Source organism: Pyricularia grisea, chromosome VII (genome assembly GCF_004355905.1).
Source record: "Pyricularia grisea strain NI907 chromosome VII, whole genome shotgun sequence".
Lineage (NCBI taxonomy): Eukaryota > Fungi > Ascomycota > Sordariomycetes > Magnaporthales > Pyriculariaceae > Pyricularia > Pyricularia grisea.
Genome location: NC_044975.1, coordinates 898,273 through 921,857, shown reverse-complemented (window position 1 = coordinate 921,857; position 23,585 = coordinate 898,273). Strand labels below are relative to the sequence as shown.

Here is a 23,585-nt window from a genome sequence, read left to right as displayed (position 1 = left end):
CGCTCATTATACCCCCCGTTTCTTTTTTTTTACGATGCAGATACCCTAGATGATTAAATTGAACCAATACATTTACTTTGTGTAACATTTGGTAATAACCGATTTCGCCCGACAGTCAAAGCATGCAGGTTTATAAACAACTCAAGTGACATGCTCCGCAGCTTCTTAAACAAACCCAACAGACGGACCTTCTGTCCATTCCTAAGCCTTGTCGGATATAAAATCCCCAGTCTAGATAGTTGCTTGCAGCACTATCACATGCAAGCCAAGCCCAAATGACAGGTTACAGATACGTAGAAACACAATAGAGCCAGACGGATATGGCCCATTCAAATCTTCTTTCCCTTGGCCTTCCTTCTCCTCTCCCACTCCGCCCTCTCCTCGTCATCACTGCCACTAAACTCGGCATCATCATCACTGCTCTCCTCCCTGACCTGTTGCTGCGAAACCGCTGGAGTAGCCACACTATCGGCGTCGACGAAATCCCCACGGTTCAGCTCCTCGTACTCCTGCCGCCTGATGATCTCCTTGAGCGCCTCGTTGCCCTTGTCGACGACCTCGACGAGCTGCAGCGGTGTCCTGCGCTGCTTGTTGCGGATGCGGGTGCTGGCTCCGTCGCTGAGCATCATCTCGACCAGCGCCGCGCCCAGCTGCCGGTCCTCGGCGTCCGTCTGCTGGCTGGTCCACCGGATCGCGCTGTGCACCGGCGTGTCGCCCTCGACGCGGTTTATGGGGTCGCACTCGAGGCCGTCTTGGGAGAAGAGGAAGTCGATTGCGTCGTCTGTTTGTGTGGTGTGGATTTGTGCGTGGTTAGCTTTTCCAGTTTTCTTGCTTCTAGTTTTCTTTTTTTTTTTTTGGTTGAACATGGCATCAGAATTTGAGGAGGGGAAAACGAACAGTTCCCTTTCAAGGCCGCCTCGTGCAAAAGATGGTTCCCCATGACCGTCTTGGTTTCGTTCAGCACCTTGGCTACCTTTTCTTCGTCCCCTATCTCCTCGACAATCTGCTCCAACATGCCCACATCGTTTGTCCTACACGCGTGGATTAGACGCTCCTGGACCGACGCGCCCTAATTATGTGACAAAAGACAAAGCTGCGCGTTAGCTCAAAACAAGAGAATTGCAAGAAAGACGACCCTTTTTATCCCTCGCGCAGACGAGGTTTCTGTGCCTAGGAACAGGACAAAGGATGTAGTCTATGTACCTCGTGCTCTTCACCATCTCCTGCCATGTTTTCGTTTTTGCTTTCCTTTCTCCCCCCGGGTTCAGTTTCTTCGGTTTGCCGAGCGTCTGCCTCGGAGACACAGCTGAGGCTAACAAGGTATGGAGAGTTGTGCTGTATTCGCTCGGTCGAAGAGGGGTTCGGAATGGAAAGGCGGGTTGAGAGGTATCCGTTGACGTCACTTTGGGCTGTGAATGACTGATTGGTCACTTTTTGCTGGTCGTCCTGTTTTTTTGTTTTTTTTTCGTTTTCGTTCGAGTGAATATCGTCGGTTGTTTTTTGGCACTTTTCTGTGCTGCTTGTCGCGCTCAGGGAGATGTTTGTTGCTAAGTACAGTAGATAAGCACCGTTGGTTTGTTAGTACGGGGTCGAATGGACGTCCGGTCGGCTTAGCATGGCGTCAGGGGTTAGGTTTGTTGCTTCCAATAGAGCCTTTGCCCATGCAGCCTTCCTTGGTGGGGGCGGGGTATAGCCCAGAAAGTACAGTACTACCTCATCCAGCAGAAAAAGGTTATTATTGGAGTTGTTTGTTCTATTTATATTATACTTGACCGTGTACGAGGCTGGAATTTGGCTTCTATAGATGGAACGCAGCTTTTTATGGAATAGATCAGGTCTTTCAAGCTTTAATCAAATTGCTGCGCCTTCATCCGTGAATTTTCTCTTTTGGTTTTCAATTCATTACACCGTTGCGTCTAGGACTGCCTGGCTTCCCTGACTGCACACTTAGGAGACTTCAAAGGTCCAAGTAATAACTTAGCGTTTCATTGGAAGTGCGCTAGATTCATTCAATGCATGAGTGGTCGGGTTACACTATCATAATAACAGTCAAAAAAGTGTTGATTCATAGAGTCTGTATTAGTCCATAGATATCTTCCTCAAGAACTCTAATAATCCCTTGCACCACGTAAAGGTTCAGACTCAAAAAAAACAAGGGACCCTCCACACAATTTCAAGAACCCACAGGAAGTTCAATCCCAAGCGCTTCATAGGGCTGCCCAACACTCGGCGTAAAGATGGGCTGACATGGAAAAGGTTTTTAGGAAGTGCGAAGAAAACACCAAAAAGAGTCGGCTAGACCACAGCACAACCACAAAACAAGAAAACAACCTTCCAGCGGACGCGTCAAACAACGACTCAACCTCGAACACCCTCAAGAAAGTCAAGCCCGCACCATCCAATAGTGAAGCCTCACCTGCGCAAGGGAGGCTTCGGATGGCAGTGGCGTCCCACAAGGCGGATCCGCTCGGCTTTCTAGAGGAGAGGGAATCGGTGACGGCATCAAAAAAAACACTTCCAGGGTATTCAAGCATCGTGGGGGTCCTTCTCCAGCGGCAAATCTTTTGGGTCTGTTGAAATCTTCAGCCAAGTTCGTGGTCGCGGGAACGTCTCCAGAAAAAAAGAAGGATGGAGACGGTCCACGGGGGACCAGTTGACATTTTGTTACGGATAAAACGACCGGGCCGTCCCACCAAAACCAGTAAAGGGGGGAACGGGCGGGCCCCCGTCCTCGGGGCGACGCGCATCACGGACCAAACGGAAAGATTGGGTCCGCGTGGGGATCGCTGCCGAGTTTTTTTTGGAGACGGGTTGCTGACGACGCTTCCAGACACGAGCATCAAAGCGAGGGCCGGCGCGATGCCTCCGACGACGCTGATCTACAAGATCCCGGAGAGAAGTGGGCGTTGCGCGCATCCATTCTCATCATACGGGAGAGATAGGGTCGGGGCCGCGGGCTCGCTGAGCGGTCCTCCAGCGGAGCAAGTTTTGTGTGTCACAGTATCTCTTTTGGTGCTCGACGTCGATCGCCTTTTTGTAGGTTCCTTAATGCGAAGAGTCATGTTGGCGTTTTGGAAGAGCTCGAGGCAGTGAGCTAGATTTGTTGGTCGTAAATTGGCTGTCTCGCTGGTTGGCATCAAGTTTCCAAAAGACTCTTCCCCTCTGCATTCGGAGCCGGCAAAGACGGAACAGAGATATTCAGGCAGTAGTGCGTGGTTGAATATGCCTGGCTTGTACACAGGGCTGCCTGAAACGAATTCCCAGAGCAGAAGCAGAAATTCTGGCCATCGTGAACAAAGATGACCATGCGTACTAGGACGCGTAAAAAAATATCTTCTAGCTTCATACTCATGGCTCAATGGTGAACCGCCCAGAGGAGGCGTGGACGATTGAGAGACAAAAATTCTAATCATGAAATGAGACAAGTGGGCTTAAGTTCAATTTATACAAAGATCGAGGTTGCGTCGAGTCGGTGTGCCCCACTTCGTCCGGCTTACAGTTTTGTTTCAGCAACAATGTCAATCGAACGATATTGCGATGATCTGAGGGAAGTCCCTGCAAGTCTCTGGACAAATCATCTTCATCCTTGAAATATTGAGTGCAACTCTCCGTCTAACTCGGCAGATGTCAAAAGGTCCAGAACCACAAATATGACCTCAGAATCTAGCCCCGAAATTATTCAATGGCTCGTCGACACACGGAAATTATGGCCCGAAGTAGCTGAAACGAAGCAGCTAGAGACATTTCCCAGCTCTGTATGTGTATTTTCCTTACCCTGCATGCCTCCACCTGAGGAATGAACCCCCACCGCCCATTCATTACTCTTTTCACCTGGCCAGGCCTAGTACCGGATGAGATGGACCGAGACTGAGATAACGAGACGTTGTCTTGCTAACTTGAATCCTTTCTGGGCGACAAAAAAAAAAGTCCCGCGCTCTTTCCCTGCTGCCGGAAACAGAACGCGACGCTGTGTTGAAATATGTCTTTGCTCGTGACGCCAAGATGTCGCTGGCATCGCATCTGCTGAAGCACTACGTGGTTTCGTCAAAAGGCCATGTTCCATGGAAAGAGACGATGATCACGCGGAACGCGCGCACAAAGCCCGTCTACGTCGACCCGAGCACCGGCAGGCAGCCCGTCGCCTTCAACGTGACCCATCAGGCCGGCATTGTTGCCCTGATCGCCGTGACCGGTGATGCCAGCAGCGGGGGCGACGCCGGAGACATCGACGTTGGCATCGACGTCGTCTGCACCAGCGAAAGGCGGACCCGGGACCATTCCATGATTACGCAGACTGGGGATGGGTGGGCGCGTTTCGTGGACATGCACGCCGACGTCTTCGCGCCGGCCGAGGCCAACTACTTGAAGTTTGTAGTGCCGGGCCAACCGGCCAATCTGCTCAGCGGAACGGCCAGCCAGCTGATGGACTACAATCTGCGCTCCTTCTACACGCTGTGGTGCCTGCGCGAGGCGTACGTCAAGATGACGGGGGAAGCCCTGCTGGCCAGTTGGTTGGGGGAGCTGGAGTTTAGGGACTTCAAGGCGCCGCCCATTCCGAACGGTGCTGGGAGCGCGGTGGGGAGTCTAGAGGGTGACGACGAAGGTGTCGTGAGGAATCATGAAATTTGGTTCAAGGGGAAATTGGTCGACGATGCTAATGTCTGCATGCGGTCGCTGGGGCCGGATTACATGGTCTGTACGGCGGTTCGGACGCCAGCAGAGAAGGAGAAGGGTTTGAGTTGGCGTATGGGGCCATTCAAAGTCATCACTATTGACGAAATTGTCAAGTTTGCCGAGGAGCAGTAGTAATTGTCAATGGGCGGATGCTGCAGCGAATGGCTTGGTGCAGGCCATCGAATTGATTGCATACGCAAGCTCGTTTGATAGTTGCGATTACCAAAGTTAACTTTTACGGCGTATGAAAACCTATCGCTCGGTTTGGGGGACCAAACGTTGACTAAGAATAGCAATTTATGGGCTATGCTCTTCCCTCGCCCCAAAACCAAGGAAAAGCACATGGGGCTCACCCAGGATATTGGATCCATTTTGTGATTGACGTGAGCCGATTTTTCCGTGGGGGCGAAAGTATAGCTCAAGGCAGTCAGTCAGTCAGTAAGTAAGTCGTATGGATAGACAGACAGAGGTAAGATTACAATGGGTGGACTACTTGTGTTACTTCAGGTGAGGAAAAGCTAGGTACTGTACTTACTTACAAGCCCAGCCCAAACACTGCCTCACAGGATCCCTGATAAACTTGGACTGAGCACCGACCGCGTAATCCAGACAGCCGGTGGACATCTAGCCCGAGGCACGGGAAAATGGAGGTTGCCTACCTTACCTACGTTGCTTAGCCTCACTAAATTTGTCGCGACATTTCAGAATCAAGGGTCGGTAGGTCGGCAATAAAGAGATGGTGTGGTGCAAACGTCATTTGATGCAGACAGAGCAGTAACTTCGTAGCTTCCCCCTCCAAATTTCTATCCCGCCACGAGACAAACACTTGGGCTTCGAGGTCAACACCACCCTCTCCCAAACAACAACTCACTACCTATTGAACTAAAATCCCCGATCAATTCATGTTATCCGTGTCTGTCAATCGGAATTTGCGACACCTCATCTCATCTTCCTTAGACATCGTCGTCTACCTGCACTACGTACGAGCCACTCATCTGTTACCCCGCCCCACATCTTAAAGTTTGGCCGGGCGGAAGCTTTCAGCCTTTCAGGCACAGTGAGGGGCTTTTTAAACCAGCTTTAGCTCAGAGCAGTTGCTTGCTAGTGTTTGTCATTGGGGAAGGGAAGCTGGGCTCAGTCTTGCTTGATCCAGTTACATCACATACAAATTACAACAACCACGCCAGGGCAACTGAATAGCTCAAGCAGTAGCTAGGTTGCAGCCAGGCAGTTGCCTTTGAAATTGGGGGGAGAAAAAAAAAAACGAAGCACCTTCGAATCGGCGACTGACCAGAAAACTAACTCTCGACAATGTCGGAAGCGGGCGATAGGTATGTACCTTACTAAGTACCTATTTACCTCCCAACTAGCACAGCACAGACTTGGCTGTTCTTGATGTCAGCAATGTCGAGACGAGATGAGCCGACACACGTCAAAGTTTTAATACGCTAGCTCGGTATACTGATTACTTGTTTATACTGTGTTGCAGCTCACACAAACGATCAAAATCCAGGTCGTCCGCTGCCCTTTCGATACTTCGTCGAAAAGATCGGAAAAGCGGCGACGAGGACGACGGCATCTCCGACGACGGCTCCTCCCAGGGCCAAACCCATCGCTCACGAAACTCTATCAGTCTCGCGCCACCTCTGACCTCTAGTCTTTCGCACACCTCTACAACAATGTCGCAGCAACCCTCGGCCGCTCCCCTCTCCTCCAGAGGACACACCAGAGTCTCCTCGACCAGTATTCCATCCTACCAACAAGGCCCATCATCTGCATCCAAGTCCAATATGACCCTGGTCGATAAGGCTGCCTCCCTCGAGCAATCCGTACGAAAGTTTCGCGTGGTCGAGGCCTTGCGCAACGGCGACTCGGCATCAATTTCCAAGGCCATCAGGGAGTCTGCAGACGGCGGCCGGCGCGCAAGCAGCGTGTCCTTGACGGGTGGGAGTGGGTTAATACTCGACGACACTACGGTTCTGCACCTCGCCATTCAGTGCGCGGAACTCACTGTCGTCGAATACGTTCTCTCTGACGGCGCTGGCTACATTGACATCAACTCGCGCGACAAGGATGGAAATACCCCACTTCACATCGCAGCCCAGCAGGGCCGCACGCAAATTGTGCGAATGTTGCTCGAACGAGAGGGCATCAACGATTCCATCGCGAACTCCCAGGGTCGTCTCCCGATCGATCTGGCCCGCAACCCTGATATCTTCCAGCAGCTGCAACTGTCACGGTCCATCTTTGCAGATGAAAAGGTCAAAGAGGTGCAGCAGCTAATCGCTGCCAGCGACTACAAAAAGTTGGAGGAGCTCCTCGAAGAGCCCCGGGTCAAGATGGTCCTCGACATTAATGGCACCGAATTCGTCTCTGATCCGATTACGTCGCAATCGGGCGGGACCCTGCTCCATGAGGCTGCTAGGCGCAAGAACAACAAGCTCATCCAGGTCCTGCTGCTGCATGGCGCCGACCCCTTCCGCAGAGACCGCAAGGGCAAGCTGCCTCAGGATGTGACCAAGGACGACGTGACCAGGGCCATGCTCAAGAAGTCACCCGCTGCAGTTGCAGCCCAGCGGGGTATCCAGGAGAAGACAGTTCTCGGTCAGGCCGCGTCCCAAGGCGTAGCGTCGGCATCCCCCGGGGACCCGTTGGCAGGTCGTGAGGCCAGAGAGATGAAGGGATACCTGAAGAAGTGGACAAATTACCGCAAGGGCTATCAGTTGCGCTGGTTCGTACTCGAAGACGGGGTGTTGAGCTATTACAAGCACCAGGACGATGCCGGTTCTGCATGCCGTGGCGCCATTAATATGCGCATCGCTAGACTGCACATGAGTCCGGACGAGAAGACCAAGTTCGAGATTATTGGAAAGTCATCTGTCAAGTACACCCTAAAGGCCAATCATGAAGTTGAGGCCAAGCGATGGTTTTGGGCCCTGAACAACTCTATCCAATTTTCCAAAGATCAACAAAAGGAAGAGGACCGTCAGAAGGCTCGCGATGCTGAGCTACTCGCTCAGGCCAAGGCGGGACACAACCACAGCGGATCGATCGCCGGGGATGTTTCTGAGGCTGCCAGTGTGGCCGAGTCGAAATCAAGGGCAAGCCTCCAGATTAACAGGATGCACTCAACCGTTTCGCACCGGCCCAGTGAGATGGGTGCCAGCACTGGTGGTAGCGAGGCTGGAGATGCCCCTGTGAACGACGGGGGATATGAAAACGAAGGCGGGAAAGGTACTGGTACAGCGCCAACCATGTATGATGACCCTGACGATGATGACGACGAAGATAACAACTCGAGCGGGGCCGGTGGACAGCCTCCAGTGACCAAGGATGCGTTTAACATCACGGCGCAATCTGCCCGCCTGCAGTTGGAGACTCTTGCTTCAGTCAACGCGGCCATGATTGCCGAGTCTGGCAAGCAGCCAAGCCTTTCCCTGTCAGACCCACAGGTGACGCAGGCGTTGCAGACTTACGATGCAGCCGTTCGATCGCTGACTGGGCTGGTCGGTGATCTGTTACGCATCTCGCGCGATAGGGACGCATACTGGCAGCACAGGCTGGACCGAGAGTCAGACATGCGACGTATGTGGGAAGAGAGCATGGCACAGGTTGCCCAGGAGCAGGAGGAGCTCAAGGCGAGGGTAGGAGAGGCTGAGGAGAAGAAGAAGGCTGCAAAGAGGATCCTTAAGGAGGTTATTGCTTCCGGCGGTCTCGAGGAGCAGACCGCCGCAGGGTTGGGCATCGACTCTTCACCGGCGCTAATTCAGTCTGAGGCTGTCGAGGCAGAGGCAAATGATACACCTAAGCCGGCAGCTGATGCCGCTTTTACTCGGACAAAGTCGCCCGTTCTTAGTGTTCAGCGACGACAGACGGCACTCGCTCAGGTCGCTGACATGTCAGACTCGGAAACGGAAGACGAGGATGAGTTCTTTGACGCCATCGATGCTGGCGAAGTTGAGGTTGATGCCGCTATGCCGCAGTTTGAGACTTCGCCTGCTCAGGAAACCAACCAAATAGTGGTCTCTTCTGGTGTCGATATCAGCAGCTCATTCAAGGGTTATGAGAACGGGATACGAACGAGGCTCAAGATTGATACTGATGACAGGCCAAAGATCTCACTCTGGGTAAGCCATTCACTCGACCCGTTGTTAGGGTTACAAAACAGTCAGGTGGACTAACTAAGTATTTCCAGGGAATCCTCAAATCAATGATTGGCAAGGATATGACCAAGATGACTCTGCCCGTCACCTTCAACGAACCTACGTCGCTATTATATCGGTGTGGTGAAGATATGGAGTATGCAGACCTGCTGGATCTTGCCGCTGAGCGATCCGACTCTATCGAGCGTTTGGTTTATGTGGCGGCATTTGCAGCGTCCGAGTACGCTTCGACAATCGACCGAGTAGCCAAACCGTTCAACCCGCTTCTAGGCGAGACGTTTGAGTACGTCCGGCCAGACAAGAACTACCGTTTCTTCATCGAGCAGGTCAGCCACCACCCGCCGATAGGTGCTGCATGGGCTGAGAGCCCGAACTGGACTTACTGGGGCGAATCTGCGGTCAAGTCCAAGTTCTATGGCCGGTCATTCGATATCAACCCGCTCGGAACTTGGTTCCTGAAGTTGCGGCCCAAATCGGGCGGAAAAGAAGACCTGTACACTTGGAAGAAGGTTACCAGCAGTGTGATTGGCATCATCACCGGTAACCCAGTAGTGGACAATTACGGGCTTATGGAGATCAAGAACTGGACTACAGGCGAGATTTGCTACCTGGACTTCAAACAACGAGGCTGGAAAGCGTCATCTGCGTACCTTATCAGCGGCAAGATTGTTGACGCTGACGGACGGGTTCGGGTCAGCTTGGGTGGACGATGGAACTCGCGCCTGTACGCGCGACTGACACCGGGGTACGAGGCGACAGTTGAGGAGCCGAAGAACGCCGAAACGGCCGGAGTGCACCGTGGTAGCATGACGGACACAAATAAGGCCTTTGTGGTGTGGCAGGCGAACCCGCGGCCCAAGGGCATACCGTTCAACCTGACGCCATTCGTCATGACGTTTAACCACATCGACGACAAGTTGGAGCCTTGGCTGGCGCCGACCGACTCACGACGCCGTCCAGACCAGCGGGCAATGGAAGAGGGGCGTTACGACGACGCGGGAGAGGAGAAGAACAGGCTCGAGGAGGCACAGCGGGCGCGCAGGCGCAAGCGTGAGGAAAATGGCGAGGAATTCGCGCCCAAGTGGTTCGAGAAGGCAAAGTGCGAAATCACCGGCGAAGAATACTGGCGTTTCAACGGCGGGTACTGGGAGGCGAGGGAGCGGGTGGCAACTGAGGGTAAGAAGGCGTGGGAGGGTTGCGAGCCGATTTACGAAGATGCTTCTTCCTAATGGGTTGCGCTCGAAAGAAGTTTGCGGGTCAGGCTGTCTGGTGTGTCTTTTTGTGTAGAGGCTTTTATCTTTTTGTTGGTGGGAGATGTGTATACACAGACTCTTTCTCGATAATATCGTCTTTTTGTATCCCTTATCGCCAGTGTTGGCATATTATATTATACAACGGGGACCTGTACGCGGAAGTCTTGTCTATGTTTAAAACTAGAACTAGTTCTAAGAAAACAACAATGAACGAGAATCCCTGCTCGGCAAAGCCCAGTCTTTTTTTTTTCTTTTTTCTGTACCCCGGCCATGATCTTCCCGTATTGGCCGAAAGGGGCGTCGGGGTTTTCGTCTGTGGCTTGAGATTGGCGCACTCTAACGGACACATGTTGCTGCTCTGGTTGGTTGCTTTTGCTTTGCCGGTCCCAAACCATGCATGTAAGCGGCGCGGGGATCAGAGTCCTGCGAGTCTGACGTTCCATTGCTTAGCTTTGTTTTTTTGGTGGAACTGATTCAAGGTAAAACAATACCTTATCTCTTCTACCTGGTCACATTCGAGGGGAAGCTTCAGTTGTAAAGATGCTTGTTCTCAGTTTTCTACCACAAAACAGATCTGGCTCCCCTTTCTTTGTCGGGGTTTATGTACTATTCAAAAGTTTGCCAATTTAATGATCTTGGAGTTTGCATAATCTCTTAACAGTCTCAGAGGTGGTTTCTTCCCATTCTAAAAACAAAGTAGGAAGTACTGCATCCAAGGGGAGGGGTTCGGCTAGATGCTTGGGTGTGGACAGATGACGATTCCCCGGTCATCAAAAAGACTGACCACAACCAAAAAGATATATATGCCCAGTCACTTGAGAGAATGGAGGTGAGTTATTCCATCCCCAATGTCTCTTTTTTCTTCCCCTTGCCAGAAGAAAAGAAAAAGAAAAAAGGAAACAGAATAGGTCTCGAGTAATCAAAACGTTTCCCTGCTAACAAAAAAAAAATACAAAATCCACCTGGATTCTCAAACAAAACAAACCAAAATCAGTATATAGCACAAGCCCCACGCCAACAAGGCTTCCCAGGTTGGACGCAGACGCCCATCCCTGGCGTATCGCTCTCGGCGGGCGGGCTGCTCGCGCTCGCGGACCTGACGACGGTGGCGCAGCGGACGGCCATCAAGGGCGGGTCGTCGTGGCTGGACAGCCTGCTGCTCGTGCCGGGCCTGCACTACCAGCAGGCGGCCGACGAGGTTGCGCGGAGCGGCGGCGGCGGATGGAGCTGGGGTTGGGACTATGGCGGCGGCGGCGGCGGTGGTGGTGGCTTTGGTTTTGCCACTGCTGCCAACACCGGCGTCGTTTCTTCTGCCGGCGAGGGCTTCGTCGGCATGGTCAACAACTCGCCCATGATGATGTTTCTGAACAAGGTTGTGCATCAGGCGAGGGAGCGGGGTGCAGGAGAGGAGGTTGTTGTTTTGGATGTTGGGGCTTTGGGTAAGAGGAAGAGGAGGAAGGATGGGGGGAGGAGGAAGGGGAAAGGTGGGGTTGAGGAGGGTGATGGTGAAGACGACGGTCATGGTTTGGATTTGGGATGGCTCTCACACTGGCTGTACCTGATGAGCCCCATCCTTACTATAGCGGCCTTGGTAATGTTGATTTTGGTGGAGGATTGTAGGTTTTGTTATTCTGCCCCACTGCAATATACTCCAAAAGCTTCAGCACGACAAAAGAGTCCTAGCTGACAAGAGAATCATCCAACGCAAACACCAGGGTGGGCACTCGGCTGCATCATCACGCTCATGATATCCCGAATCCTCAACATCTGGGTCATCAAACAGCGCGCTCGGAAAAGGGTCCACTTCAACCCACCAGAAACAGAACAAGCACAGCCGGCCTCGCGCGCACGGTCAACAACAACGACGGCAGAGTCCAGCATGAGCTACACATCACGAGTCCACCGTCACCGCCGACGACAGCAGCGCGCCGCCACGGCCAACCCGGCGCCAGCAGCAGCAGCATCCCCATCGCCGCCACCAGCCACGTCCCCGACGCCACCGAGCAACGTGACGCAGATAACCATAACGCTGCCCAGCAGCGCGGGGCGCGTGCGGCTCCGCGGCAGCCCGGCCGACCTGCACGCCGTGACGACCGAGACGTGGATGCGGGCCAAGACGCGGCGCGAGGGATACCTCGAGGCGGCGGCCAAGCTGCTCGTCTACCTCGTCGCCGCCGTGAGCGGAAACTGGACGCAGGCCGGCGCCATCATCGTCATGGTGCTGCTGCTGGCCAGCGCGGGCTTGCTGGCGCTCAGCAACGGGTGCGCGAGGGGTGTCGAGGTGAATGGAAGGATCGTTGCTGCTGGGTCGGGCGGTGGCAAGGAGAGCGGGGTTGGTGGTGGTGGTGGTGAGGGAGTCGTTCGGAATAGTCACGGTGGTGGTAGTGACGGTGGTGATGGGATTGGCAGAGGCTTTTATAATCATGGCCGCGGGAGCTGGGGTGATAGGTCTGAGAGGGTGCGTCGTGATGCGAGTGGTGAGATGGATGACTGGGCCGAAAGGGGAATGGCAGCTGGGATTCGCAAGAGGGAGGAAGAGGGCGGAGGCTATCCCGACCTGTACCCTTCAACAAGAGACTGAGAGAATAAATCCATCACTGATCATTTTCGTGGGAATGATAACTTTCCATATGAAAGCGGCATAAAAAGCAGTATGTATGTATGATACACCAAAGATATCAAAGCTCAAATGGTTGCGCCCATCAAACCCAAGACCTTAAAAATGGACAGTAAACGCGGCAGTGGACATGGTCTCGTCACAGACAAGGGCATCAAAATGATGAACCAAGCGATGAAAAGAAACAGGAGCAAAAGTCAAATATGCCTTCACCGATGCCGTTACACCAACAAAGAGCCATGATACACAGGCTGGGAATAAGAATATAAAAAAAAGAGAAACTCCGACCAATGAATGTGTTTGGATCATGATGCAGCCAAACTCCCCCAAACTCGCTAGGTAATCGTTGACAGAGAACCAACAGCAAGAACCTCGTCGTCATCATCATCACGAAAAGCACCCCAATTTCCCCCACTCAATCAAGGATCAGCAAGTTCAGTCATCGTCAAAAATCTCCAAGGTGTTGATCAAAATTGTATCCACAACCCTGACCTGCCAGCCTGCGTCCGAAATATCGCTGTGAGCACCAGTGCCCATAAGAGTCGGTCCGAAAACGATGGCCAGATTCTGCGAATTCATCCTGTTGACGTGGCTGTTCTCCATGACGCGGTGGAGATGCAAGGCCAGCGCACGGAGAGTTGCATAGTTTGGATCGGGCAGGTTGTTGATAATGGCGTGCATCGAATCACGTCGAACAATGTCGTCTTCGTTTTCTAAGAGTAGCAAGTGGTCATGTGAGCAATCAAGTGTTCATCGCAGCAGTGATACAAGTCTTAAAGCGGGAGACACAAAATGGGGTGCTTACTGGCAGCTTCTATAAATGCAGAGTAGTGTTCCCTTGTCAAGAGCGGGTCTTGGAGGTCACGGAAGAACTGCTTCAGAAGCCCCGCCACACTATTGACGTCGTGGAAGAAGTTTTCAGGGTTCCTGAAATCAAGGCTGGGCGAATCCGAGGCTACAGCTGTGGTTAGCGGACCGCTTCTGCTACCAAAACCTCGAGGACTTCTCACGGGTGCATAACTTACTAGTATCAAACATATTCTTGAGTTTATTCACATGCGGGACAGACCCAGAGAGCCTGTAGATACCCTCCACGTTCAGACCATAAAAGTCCACAGCCGTGATGCACTGGTACACGACCTGCGGAACGGCGAGTCCGTCTCTCTCGTACAGTCGGTTCAATGATGAGCCGAATACAGGCCGCACTGAAGCCCCGTGTGGTGGCGACTGGTTTCGTCCTCCCTGGCCGTAGCTTGGTGATCCCGGCCGTCCACCATTACCATGCTGAGGTGGATGTTGCATCAACGGGTTCACTGGGCCCATGTTGTGCTGCGGTTGCTGCGGTTGCTGCTGGTGTGGCTGTGGCTGCGATTGGGGTTGCATCTGCTGCAATGTTGGCTGTTGTTGGAAAGATAGAGCACCTAGCTGCGGCGGTCCATTGAATCCTGGGCCAGGAACAGCCGCCTGTGCCGAGTTTCGCGCAGGTTGCTGTTGCTGTTGAGATATCTGTGGGTTGCTCAGAAGGCTACCATGACTAAAGCTACGCTCATGACCCCTTGATGATGGTCGTTGAGCCCCAGCCATCGGTGGGACTCCTCCCATGGGAGGGTTGTTCGATTGTTGTTGAGCAGGACCAGAGTTGAATTGCTGCTGAGCCATGTTGTACTGGCCCCCTGGTTGTCCGTAAGGTTGTGGTGTTGGGCCCTGGTTTCCTGCCAATGCTCCCGCCATCGATGGTCCTCCGCCAAGAACCGAATGCCTTTCGTACTTGAGCTCCCCTGCTCGTGAGGGCAACTGTCTAAAATGACCAGCCACGTAGTTGCTAAGATCGTTCTCGTTGTTGATCGCAGTGACGACATCCCGCAAACTCTTGATATCACCCTCTTTCTTCAGCGGACTTATGCTGAGGCCATTGCTCAGTAACAGCTTCTCGTTGAAGGATGCTAAAGGCCACACCCCTGGTTAGTATACACAAATGCTCCCGAGATCCCAACGGCAAACAACAAAGTGAAATGGATTTCTTACCGAATTTCTGGATTTGAAGCGCTAAACCAGCATCACACTCCTTGATGATATCCTGTAGAGCCTTCACAGCTTCAGGTCTAGTCGAGTTGATAAGCTCCGACTTTTCCGCCTGCAACATATCAACCCGCGAACGGAAGTCCTGGTCTAGCGCCTGTACCTTGCGCAACAGGTCATCCTCGTGCTGGGCCGCCGATTTGGGTCCCTTGAAGCCGAACATCTTGGCCCCCTTCTGGCTCGAGTCGCCGGTGCGGACGCGCTCGTACTCCTCAGCCGTCGAATCCAGCTTTGCCTTGAGCTTGCGCACCGATGCCTCCATGTCGGCCACCTTTTGCTCCGCAGCCAGGCCGTTGACCTTCCACCCCTTGCGGTTCTTCTCAGCGATTGCGGCCAGCTCGACCAGGTCGTCGTGCATCTGCTGCAGCGAAGAGGAGAACTGCAGCTCGTTTTGCGCCATCTTGTCGTGAATCACCATCATGCTGTGGTAGGCGTCCGAGAAACTGCCCTGCTTGTGGTCCGGCCGCTGCATCATGTCCTGCGTCGTCTTGCACAGCTTGCGCATGCCGTAGGCGTGGTCCTCCTCGATCGCGGCGCGCTTCTTAAGAAACTGCGCAAACTCCTGTAACGTGGGCGTCGCCATATCGTTAGTTCACATACTGCATATGATCCGTCCGTTCCGGCACCAAAGACGGGGAGGCTTCCTGGCGTGGACGCACTTTTGCTGAGCTTATGGTTTGTTTTAATCTGTTCAGGAGCGTCGAGATTCCGATTTCGGAAGATAGGACCTCCTGCACCTGCCTCTCAATCTCGCTGTTGCCCGCATCGGGAACCGGTGACGACATTCTCGCGGCGTCGTCTCGGGAGGAGCCGCCTCCATTCTCGGGCGCAGCACCGGCGGCCGACGCCAGTGCTTCGACTGACATGCTCCCGGAGCGATCTCTGGGGTGATGTGGCAGGCCCTCTGAGGGATGTTGCGAGACTTCGGTTGCCATTGCGGGCTCGTGTGGGAAAACTTGCGGGATCGTCTGCTCTCGGTGCCTCTATTTACTCAAGCCCGGGCAAGCCGGGTTTAATCGCCGTTTGGCTTGGAACTGAGCTTGGTCGCTCAGGCTAGTCTAGTTCAAGGCGGAGAGCCGCCGTTGGCGTGCAGTGACGCCCGCCCGTTGAAGATTTTGACTCTGCTCACGCAGCAGTAGATAATAAGAAACAGACGATGATTAGATGAAATGCAACGCGGGTGCTCGTCAATCACGTCCGTGCCGTGGAAGGCAAAAAGAATTTCAAAATTGCTGTTTTCTTGGTAGAAGAAGTGAGAGAAGCAAATTCTAGAACCATGCGAGAATTATGCGAGTGTTGAGGATTATGTTTGTCTCTTCCTCGTCGTGTGTTAAAATAGACAGTGCAGATTGGTAAATGGTTGGTCGGTTTCAGTATTCCCCAAATCTTTGTGCAAAAAGAGGCCCGCCTCACACCTTAAACCTGGCCTCCACCATCCTGTACAGCTGTACCACAAATTTATCCCGTTATAACCCACCTTTTCCAGGAGCGACGAGAGCGAGTCGTGGAGTGTCTTGGCTGTTTGGTGCCACCAGACATTGAAGCGGATGTGCTGGTAGGTGGGGCAACACCTTTTTTTTTCTGGGTTCTGATTGAGGCGCCGCTGCTACGGAGTACCTACTTAGTACAGTACTACGTGCATTGTCCCCCTTGCTCCATGTCAACCGCCTTGGATCTTCACCAATCTTCAGGCCGGTGGTTCGGATGATATGCGTGCCGAGCTGGTGGGATTACTAGAGCACTTGCTTTTCTAAATGACCCTCATCTTGTAATTCATAATTCTAGAAAGAAAGAAAAAACGATTGTCAATGTGATGATTGTAGAGCCCATCTTTTGCTTCATTTGCTGGTATATTTCTTGCAGATGTCAGCGTCGCCATGTTTGCTGGCGATACGAGTTGGACCCTGCAGAGTTGACGTAACTAGCGCCTCCAGGAAGGGGAACGGATTACCGTCCACCTAAGCTGCTGCGCCATTGTGTTGGCATCCTGGCGGGGATGCTCGTGGCGAAGTAAAGTACGACTGACGGACGACCAACAACACGACGCGTGGACAACTTCAAGGAAGCCAGCCGCGTTTTGGCATTGTGTCCAACAAACAAAGTAGCATGCTAGGACCATGATTGCACAACTGATTTGATGTGTCAAAATTGTTTTCAACGAATCATAATCCATCTTTTTTCAGACGTTTTCGACAAACAAATCACAGGCAGATTTCATCGCATCAAATATGCTGGTTCTGGAAATCCCCCACTCATTCTGTGTGGGCGTCCCTTCGATCATGGGTTGATTATTAAACTCTAGTCAAAAGTTTGTTATTTGTAGATCGGATGAATATGCACATTTCCCCATCTGAGATTTTTCTAATCCGTACCCAAAGGTCGGCACCTGGTCTAGAACTAATCCAAAACTAGAAAACCATTCGGGCCCGATACCACCGGTCAGGACGCCCAGAAATTTCAGGATAAAATTCCCAAACGACTGCCCGCAAAACTTCACGCCGCAACCTCGCCTCACCCTCAGAAATACATATGTATATGGGGAAGCGAGAGCATAGATAGCACTCCAAGCTACATCATTTAAATTTCGATGCCTTTGAACAGCCCCCCATTCCCAAAACAGCGATACAGTGTCAGATTTTCCTGAAACATGCATGCCCTATACAAAAGCGAAAGGAGGGAGCGCTTTGCGGCGCTCAACTGTAATTTCGGCTGCCCGCCTCCGGGTCGATAACCGATCTGGGGTAGCATGCCTCGACCGAGGAAGTTCCCCTGGAATCCTGGATGCCCGTTGACGTTGTACTGGCACAATCCTGGTGGGGATATCAAATTGATTTTTTTTTTTTTCGCCTCTGCCTACGATTGAAAATCAACCCTATTGTGACAAGTCAATCAACAAATAGTCCCCGGCTATCGTTATTTGTCATGCGTTTAGCAAAAAAGATTTTCATACTCCTCAACTGCTGCAACACACGTCTGGTTTATTTATATCCTTGGTGAACCGGCGCCGCATGCAAGCCACCGACACACCGACTCTGAACTCGTCGATCAAGTGGGTCTGGACTTGTCTCAGGATGTTGAGTTGACGGGCGCCTTCCGGGGAATACCTAGAGAAAAGAAAATGGGAAGACATTTGTCCGTCCGGGATGATTTTCGTCGGAACCTGTCAATCTGGGCATGTCTGAGCGATGGCGAAGAAGAAAAAGAAAAATATAGCATGAGAAATAAGAGATCCTAGACCCCCAAGCGCGGTTTCCCCGAAGCATTAGCAGCAAGATAAGAAACTGTTGTCAAACCTCAGGGCTTGGCAAGTTATACCAAAAACATCAAAATATTTTTGCCTGCACACTCTTGACGGTCTCACTGTAGCTTATCTCAGATATTCCGGACCCGCCGCAGATTCGGGAGCAAACATTATCGCGCTTTTATCACAGGATAAACCCCCAACGACCTCCCCCGAGGCAAATGCCACCAGCTTCCTCATGCTCTCTTAGTGGGCTGCAGCTTCTCCGGCCCCTTGCGCACAAGAAAAATGTGAACCAGATCGCTCGCCCATCCGGCCCATCCTCTCAGGTACTCGATCGTGTTCAGAACCCGCGTGTACTTGTGAGTGAACGACTCCACCGTCTCAAAATCGTGCAGGTAAGGATCCCACATAGCACGCTGCCCGTCCTCGGGTTCCTTCAGCTCCACGATCGGCTCGCCGTCCTCCCCGTCCCTGACCTTGATCCGGGGCCCCACCACCAGCCCCCGGCCGACGATCTGGTCGTCCGCCATGAGCCGCGTTGCGGCCTCGACCACATCGGCCATCTTCGCCATGCGCCCACCGGCCATCATAGTCAATGCTACGCGGGACATGAGGCCCGAGTCGATAAAATATGGGCACAGGATGTTGACCCGTACGCCCTGCCGCCACGAGGTGGCTCGCAATGATCGGAACAAGCCCATGACTGCATGTTTTGATGCCGTATATTGAGATTCTCCCACGACGGGACAGAAGGATGCTATAGACCCGATAAGCAGAATGTGTCTGTCGCGTCCAGGTTTGTTTCTCGCCAGCCAGAAGAGCGCCAAGTGGACGGTATGGAAAACAGCCATGCAGTTGATGCCCATCACTCTCAAGTCTGGCGGCGATGGTCTATCGCCGTCCAGTCCGACTGGATTCTCGAACCCTGGCTTGCCCGTGATGGGATTATTGGGGTCGACTACGCCCGCGTTAGGAACCACGGCGTCGATGTCGCCAGTTGGGCTTGCTTTCACTGCAGCTTTGAACATTTCGACCTGACTCTGCCAATCCAAGACGTTGCAGTGCTGAAAGTGATGAAGCTGGCCCTTCGACGCCGAGCCACGCAGTTCTGCCACCAACGCCTCCCCAGCGGCTGTGTTGATGTCACCAATAATAATGTTTGCGCCATGAGCCGCCCACTCTCGCGCAAGCGAGGCCCCAATGCCGGACGCACCACCCGTGATCAGAATTGTTTTCCCTTTGAGACCCGAAACCTCAAGAGGTTTGGAGACGTCAACCGGTCCGGATTGCTTAATAGCCTCCACTATTCGGTGCATGTCTGCGGGAGCAAGGCCTGCCATGCTGAAGGAACTTTTTGTTTTCTTTGTAACGTTGATTGCTGTTTGACTGTCTTTGGGCAAGGGAGAAACACACTCTGACAGAAGAACACTTCTTTATAAGTACGCGTCGCTAGCAGGAAGCTAGTCTTATCTTTCTTGAACCAAAGGCCAAGCTGTACCGGGTGCAGTTTGATTGGGTCCTACAGCATAGGATGAGAAAGTGCACGTCGCTAACAACCAGGACTTCGACATTCCCACCGGCTTCAGTTCCGTGCTAGACCGCCAGATAAACGGACTGGCCATCATAAGCACTATTGGCTTGAAACCGCGGGTTCTCAGCTGAACTTTCAGCCTCGGAAGCCGCGGTCTAGCCAACGGCAGAAGAGCACATCGTACTCTTGCGGGGAATCCATTTCATCCGTTGTTTTCAAGATGTTGTGGTCCGCGGCCACCGGAGTTTACATGAGTCGAGTGACTGTTGAGAGCGGCCATTGAGAGTGCCTACCGGGAGAGCGTTGAAGAAAACAGAAAAACAAAAGAATTAGACAAGTCGGAAAAAAAGAAAACACCCTGGCCGCTCCTTGGAAATATTTCAACCGTGCGGTGATTCCAATCCCAAGGGTCAAGCTTTAAGCCCCCCGCCGCCCCCCCCCCCCCCCCCCCCCCCCCCCTCCCCACCACAAGGCTCAGGGTCCACTCCACTATGACGACGGTGCTGGCTCCGATGACGGGACTGACTGTATTGGTGGCGGGGTCTTGGGCCTGCGAAGACGGAGCAAAAAAAGAATAGGTAATATCGAAGTCGAGGGTCCAATTTGATTCGACCTGAGTCACCAATATCATCGATATCAAATTTTAAAATAGGGGAAATACTCCGAACAGGTTGACAGGCTTGTAAAACTGGAAAGTCAAGGAAGGTTGTCGCGATCAATCACACTCAATTGCAAGCAATAACTCGTCTTCCTCTGCGATCATGACGTCTCAATTCCCCACAAAGAAGTGTGGTATGTCTCCCATGAACCTTCGCCTCATCATCAAGAAGATGAGATGAGAACATCTTCCATCTCGCAGATACTTCCAAGTACAGGGCCATATAACTAAGACGTCAGATACAAACACTCGGCAACAGGCGTCCTCGGCGCAACCGGTTCCGTCGGCCAGCGCTTCATCCTCCTTCTCCAACAGCACCCATCCTTCACCCTCGTCGCAGTCGGCGCCTCATCCCGGTCCGCCGGCAAGGCCTACAAGGATGCCGTGCGCTGGAAGCAGTCCTCCCCTATGGTCCAGGCCGTTGCCGACCTGGTGGTCCGCGAGTGCCGCCCGTCCGAGTTTGCAGACTGCGACGTCGTCTTCTCGGGCCTCGACTCGGACGTGGCCGGTGAGGTCGAGATGGCGTTCCTCAAAGCAGACCTGGCCGTCTTCTCCAACGCCAAGAACTACAGACGCGACCCGCTGGTCCCCCTCGTCGTCCCCACCGTCAACCTACCGCACCTGAGCATGATCCCGCACCAGCGCAAGCACCACGGCTTGGGCAAGGGATTCCTGGTCTGCAACAGCAATTGTGCCGTCATCGGGCTCGTCATCCCCTTCGCGGCGCTGCAGGCTCGCTTCGGCCCCATCGAGACCGTCTCGGTCGTCACCATGCAGGCCGTCTCGGGCGCCGGCTACCCGGGCGTCTCGTCCATGGACATCATCGACAACGTGGTGCCCTACATCGCCGGCGAGGAGGACAAGCTCGAGAGTGAGGCCCGCAAGATCCTCGGCGGCATCAACGCCGAGGCCACCGCCTTTGAGGAGCAGACTTCGATGCGCGTCAGCGCCAGCTGCAACCGCGTCCCCGTGCTCGACGGCCACACGGCTTGCGTCTCGCTGCGCTTCGCAAACAGGCCCCCACCCCCGGCCGAGGCCGTCAAGGCCGCCATGGCCACGTACGTGAGCGAGGCCGAGTCCCTGGGCTGCCCGTCTGCGCCCTCACCATCCATAATGGTGTTTGAGGAGGCGGATAGGCCCCAGCCCAGGCTTGATAGGGATCTGTCGAGGGGTTACACCGTCAGCGTGGGCCGGGTCCGCGAGGACGAGAGCGGAATTTTTGACATCAAGTTTGTTGCATTGAGCCACAACAGTAAGCCTAGGGTCCTGCTTCGTGTCGAGGCATTGAGAGTCGCGTCTACTTCCGCAGAGCTGAAACTAACACTGGGACTACTTGACAGCCGTAATTGGAGCAGCAGGATCTTCCATTCTGAATGCCGAGGCAGCCGTTCTGAAGGGCTACCTATGAGTGTAGTACTGTTTGGTTGCTTTGTTAAGCCTATAGGAATACACAAAAGCACTTGGCTTGTTACCATCGCATGTGGTCCTACTTTGCTCGAGTGAAACTGCATGCGTAGTATATCTAGACCGAAATGGTTTGCCGACGAGAACTGCCGTCGAACCCACCTTACACCCGCGGCTCCATACCCACATGTTTCGGGTATCTTCCACGCTTTACGAGTAACCAGAAACCCTGTCGTACAGATTGCGCCGTTGACGATTACGGCGCAAAGGATCTAGATATCATGCCAGACGAGACTTCTTTTCGGTGTCCGGCTAGGACATACAAATACACAGATGCTACCCCGGGCCAAGTTGGGCGCTGAGACGTGATGAACCAAAGTTTCAGTGCGACGGATGACAACCGGGTCCCAGGGTTGGATGATCACTTGTCCATCTGACAGACCAATTATTATGTGATTCCCACACCGTGACACATCGTGGGAGACATGTCCTAACCGGGGAGGAAGTGAACGCGATGCGGCGCAGCCCCATCACGCGAGGCAAGGGGCCAGCCAGAAGCGGGCATATAATTTTTTTTTTTTTTTTCTCTCTCTGACGAGTCACTCGCCGGTAATGCACCCCGGACTTTTTATTTCTTGGGGTAAGATTTTTTGGGGCTTGGTTTGTTTGGTTGCATGACGGTTGAAAGATCAAAAACGGTTGAGACTGGGCGATCTTCGTCTGTTCGTTGGTTCCCGCGGGCCTGGACTTGCATTGCAGATGTGCAGTATAGGCGAGAGTATTTTATCGGCCGACGCGCCCTGACAGGTTCACAGTCCTTGCGCCGAGTTAGCAGATCACATTTTTCCCCCTTCATTTTGGGATGGGGGTGCCAAAAGGAGACCGAACGGACTACTGCTGGCACCGCGGTATAAGAAAAAAAAAAAAAAAAACGCCTAAACATGACACACCGGGGCGCCGAATGTTATCTTGTGGTCTTATTCCCCGGTTTTTTTTTCATTTCTCTATCTTTTACCCTTCGGAAGCCTGCATTTTTAGCACTTGATGATCCCGATGACTTGAGTTCGGTCGAACCAATGGTATAGCCAATTCATATTTCCGATTCGTCGGCATAGGAATGCGCTAAACAGGGAGAAAAGAGACCAGGAAGTACGTCCTCTCAATATTTGCCTCCAGTCAACAACAGATGATTGGCAAAGGGAGAGGGGGAATGCAAGCCCGGGTATTTAACGAACATGGGAGAGTTCGGCGCAAGAGAGGAAAAAGATAGACAAAAAAAATGGGGATAAAAAAACATTAGTTGATCTGTAAGCACTTGGCCATGGTGCATTCCAGTCCCGTGCGACCCGCGTGCCACCGATCAATCTCTCGCGCAGGTACGAGAGCGGAAAGCCCGCAAGCTTAGGTAGGGGCTCTTTGGAGAGGTGTGCACGGGCTGACGTGAACTGTGCGCGGGGGAGGGCTTCTTCTAGATGATTTGTGTATGCGTGCCTGGCAGGTCAATCGTAGATGTCATCCTGTAGGCGAAGGATTTTAGGCGTACGGTCAGACTGTTGTTTTTATTATTATTATCATTTATTAAGCGCGAAGCGAGCAGCCCTTTTTTTTCTTTCTCGTTTGTTACTGTACTTATCCCCCCAATGACGAATCTTGGTGGGTCTAAGATGTTCTAGGCTTGCTCGCGCAAAGATTAGTCTTCTCCATCAAAAGACTACGGGGAAGCCAATTTTGGCTGACATGTGAAGATAAGAATGTAATGGAAATCAGAGTTGAGCAAATAACATCAAAACAAAACAAAACAAAAAAAAATGTTGATATAAATTTCAGGCGAGATACAGAGTTCCACGTACATATGGCGCAATAGGCATGATAAGGATGTTTTGCCAAATTAGCTTCGTTCACTTACCCCCCCTCAAAGGGCAGGCCGTTGAGGAGCAAGCCCGTGAGAGGTGCGATGCGGCG

General features: G+C 52.8%; 8 protein-coding genes across 8 annotated transcripts; 4 read left to right on the top strand and 4 right to left on the bottom strand.

Annotated features, from left to right (window-relative positions):
• Nucleotides 1-65: 65 nt before the first annotated feature.
• PgNI_10307 (uncharacterized protein) lies at nt 66-1,560 on the bottom strand. The gene is made up of 3 exons (XM_031130280.1): nt 1,204-1,560; nt 898-1,069; nt 66-781 (listed from the first exon to the last, which is right to left on the bottom strand). Exons 1-3 carry the CDS (start codon nt 1,228-1,230, stop codon nt 330-332), a joined length of 651 nt encoding a protein of 216 aa, XP_030979862.1. The 5' UTR covers nt 1,231-1,560; the 3' UTR covers nt 66-329.
• A 647-nt stretch (nt 1,561-2,207) lies between these two features.
• On the bottom strand, nt 2,208-2,840 carry PgNI_10306 (uncharacterized protein; the record flags this gene model as incomplete). Its single annotated transcript, XM_031130279.1, has 2 exons — nt 2,208-2,514; nt 2,755-2,840. The coding sequence occupies 2 exons, from the start codon at nt 2,838-2,840 to the stop codon at nt 2,208-2,210; spliced, it is 393 nt and encodes a 130-aa protein (XP_030979951.1).
• A 748-nt stretch (nt 2,841-3,588) lies between these two features.
• On the top strand, nt 3,589-4,932 carry PgNI_10305 (uncharacterized protein). The gene is made up of 2 exons (XM_031130278.1): nt 3,589-3,755; nt 3,928-4,932. The coding sequence occupies exons 1-2, from the start codon at nt 3,651-3,653 to the stop codon at nt 4,804-4,806; spliced, it is 984 nt and encodes a 327-aa protein (XP_030979860.1). The 5' UTR covers nt 3,589-3,650; the 3' UTR covers nt 4,807-4,932.
• Nucleotides 4,933-5,368: 436 nt separating this feature from the next.
• PgNI_10304 (uncharacterized protein) lies at nt 5,369-10,276 on the top strand. Its single transcript, XM_031130277.1, has 3 exons — nt 5,369-6,005; nt 6,164-8,801; nt 8,870-10,276. Exons 1-3 carry the CDS (start codon nt 5,986-5,988, stop codon nt 10,064-10,066), a joined length of 3,855 nt encoding a protein of 1,284 aa, XP_030979861.1. The 5' UTR covers nt 5,369-5,985; the 3' UTR covers nt 10,067-10,276.
• Nucleotides 10,277-10,759: 483 nt separating this feature from the next.
• PgNI_10303 (uncharacterized protein) lies at nt 10,760-12,671 on the top strand (the record flags this gene model as incomplete). The annotated part of the gene is made up of 3 exons (XM_031130276.1): nt 10,760-10,919; nt 11,085-11,706; nt 11,806-12,671. Exons 1-3 carry the CDS (start codon nt 10,914-10,916, stop codon nt 12,669-12,671), a joined length of 1,494 nt encoding a protein of 497 aa, XP_030979865.1. The 5' UTR covers nt 10,760-10,913.
• Nucleotides 12,672-12,701: 30 nt separating this feature from the next.
• On the bottom strand, nt 12,702-16,183 carry PgNI_10302 (uncharacterized protein). The gene is made up of 5 exons (XM_031130275.1): nt 15,446-16,183; nt 14,733-15,348; nt 13,733-14,665; nt 13,513-13,668; nt 12,702-13,420 (listed from the first exon to the last, which is right to left on the bottom strand). The coding sequence occupies exons 1-5, from the start codon at nt 15,719-15,721 to the stop codon at nt 13,143-13,145; spliced, it is 2,259 nt and encodes a 752-aa protein (XP_030979866.1). The 5' UTR covers nt 15,722-16,183; the 3' UTR covers nt 12,702-13,142.
• Nucleotides 16,184-18,263: 2,080 nt separating this feature from the next.
• Nucleotides 18,264-19,370, bottom strand: PgNI_10301 (uncharacterized protein; the record flags this gene model as incomplete). The annotated part of the gene is made up of 1 exon (XM_031130274.1): nt 18,264-19,370. The coding sequence occupies one exon, from the start codon at nt 19,368-19,370 to the stop codon at nt 18,264-18,266; it is 1,107 nt and encodes a 368-aa protein (XP_030979863.1).
• An 828-nt stretch (nt 19,371-20,198) lies between these two features.
• On the top strand, nt 20,199-22,232 carry PgNI_10300 (uncharacterized protein). Its single transcript, XM_031130273.1, has 3 exons — nt 20,199-20,353; nt 20,479-21,471; nt 21,560-22,232. The coding sequence occupies exons 1-3, from the start codon at nt 20,323-20,325 to the stop codon at nt 21,625-21,627; spliced, it is 1,092 nt and encodes a 363-aa protein (XP_030979864.1). The 5' UTR covers nt 20,199-20,322; the 3' UTR covers nt 21,628-22,232.
• Nucleotides 22,233-23,585: the final 1,353 nt, after the last annotated feature.

Coding starts and splice junctions, on each gene's coding strand:
- PgNI_10307 (XM_031130280.1), bottom strand. CDS start 1,230: ATGGCAGGAGATGGTGAAGAGCACGAG. Junction 1,070..1,203: donor GAGATGGTGAAGAGCACGAG/GTACATAGACTA, acceptor TCACATAATTAG/GGCGCGTCGGTCCAGGAGCG. Junction 782..897: donor GGCGGCCTTGAAAGGGAACT/GTTCGTTTTCCC, acceptor CCACACAAACAG/ACGACGCAATCGACTTCCTC.
- PgNI_10305 (XM_031130278.1), top strand. CDS start 3,651: ATGACCTCAGAATCTAGCCCCGAAATTATTCAATGGCTCGTCGACACA. Junction 3,756..3,927: donor TAGAGACATTTCCCAGCTCT/GTATGTGTATTT, acceptor CAAAAAAAAAAG/TCCCGCGCTCTTTCCCTGCT.
- PgNI_10304 (XM_031130277.1), top strand. CDS start 5,986: ATGTCGGAAGCGGGCGATAG. Junction 6,006..6,163: donor ATGTCGGAAGCGGGCGATAG/GTATGTACCTTA, acceptor ACTGTGTTGCAG/CTCACACAAACGATCAAAAT. Junction 8,802..8,869: donor GGCCAAAGATCTCACTCTGG/GTAAGCCATTCA, acceptor AAGTATTTCCAG/GGAATCCTCAAATCAATGAT.
- PgNI_10302 (XM_031130275.1), bottom strand. CDS start 15,721: ATGGCAACCGAAGTCTCGCAACATCCCTCAGAGGGCCTGCCACATCAC. Junction 15,349..15,445: donor AAACCATAAGCTCAGCAAAA/GTGCGTCCACGC, acceptor CCCACGTTACAG/GAGTTTGCGCAGTTTCTTAA. Junction 13,669..13,732: donor CAAGAATATGTTTGATACTA/GTAAGTTATGCA, acceptor CGCTAACCACAG/CTGTAGCCTCGGATTCGCCC.
- PgNI_10300 (XM_031130273.1), top strand. CDS start 20,323: ATGACGTCTCAATTCCCCACAAAGAAGTGTG. Junction 20,354..20,478: donor ATTCCCCACAAAGAAGTGTG/GTATGTCTCCCA, acceptor ACTCGGCAACAG/GCGTCCTCGGCGCAACCGGT. Junction 21,472..21,559: donor TGTTGCATTGAGCCACAACA/GTAAGCCTAGGG, acceptor ACTACTTGACAG/CCGTAATTGGAGCAGCAGGA.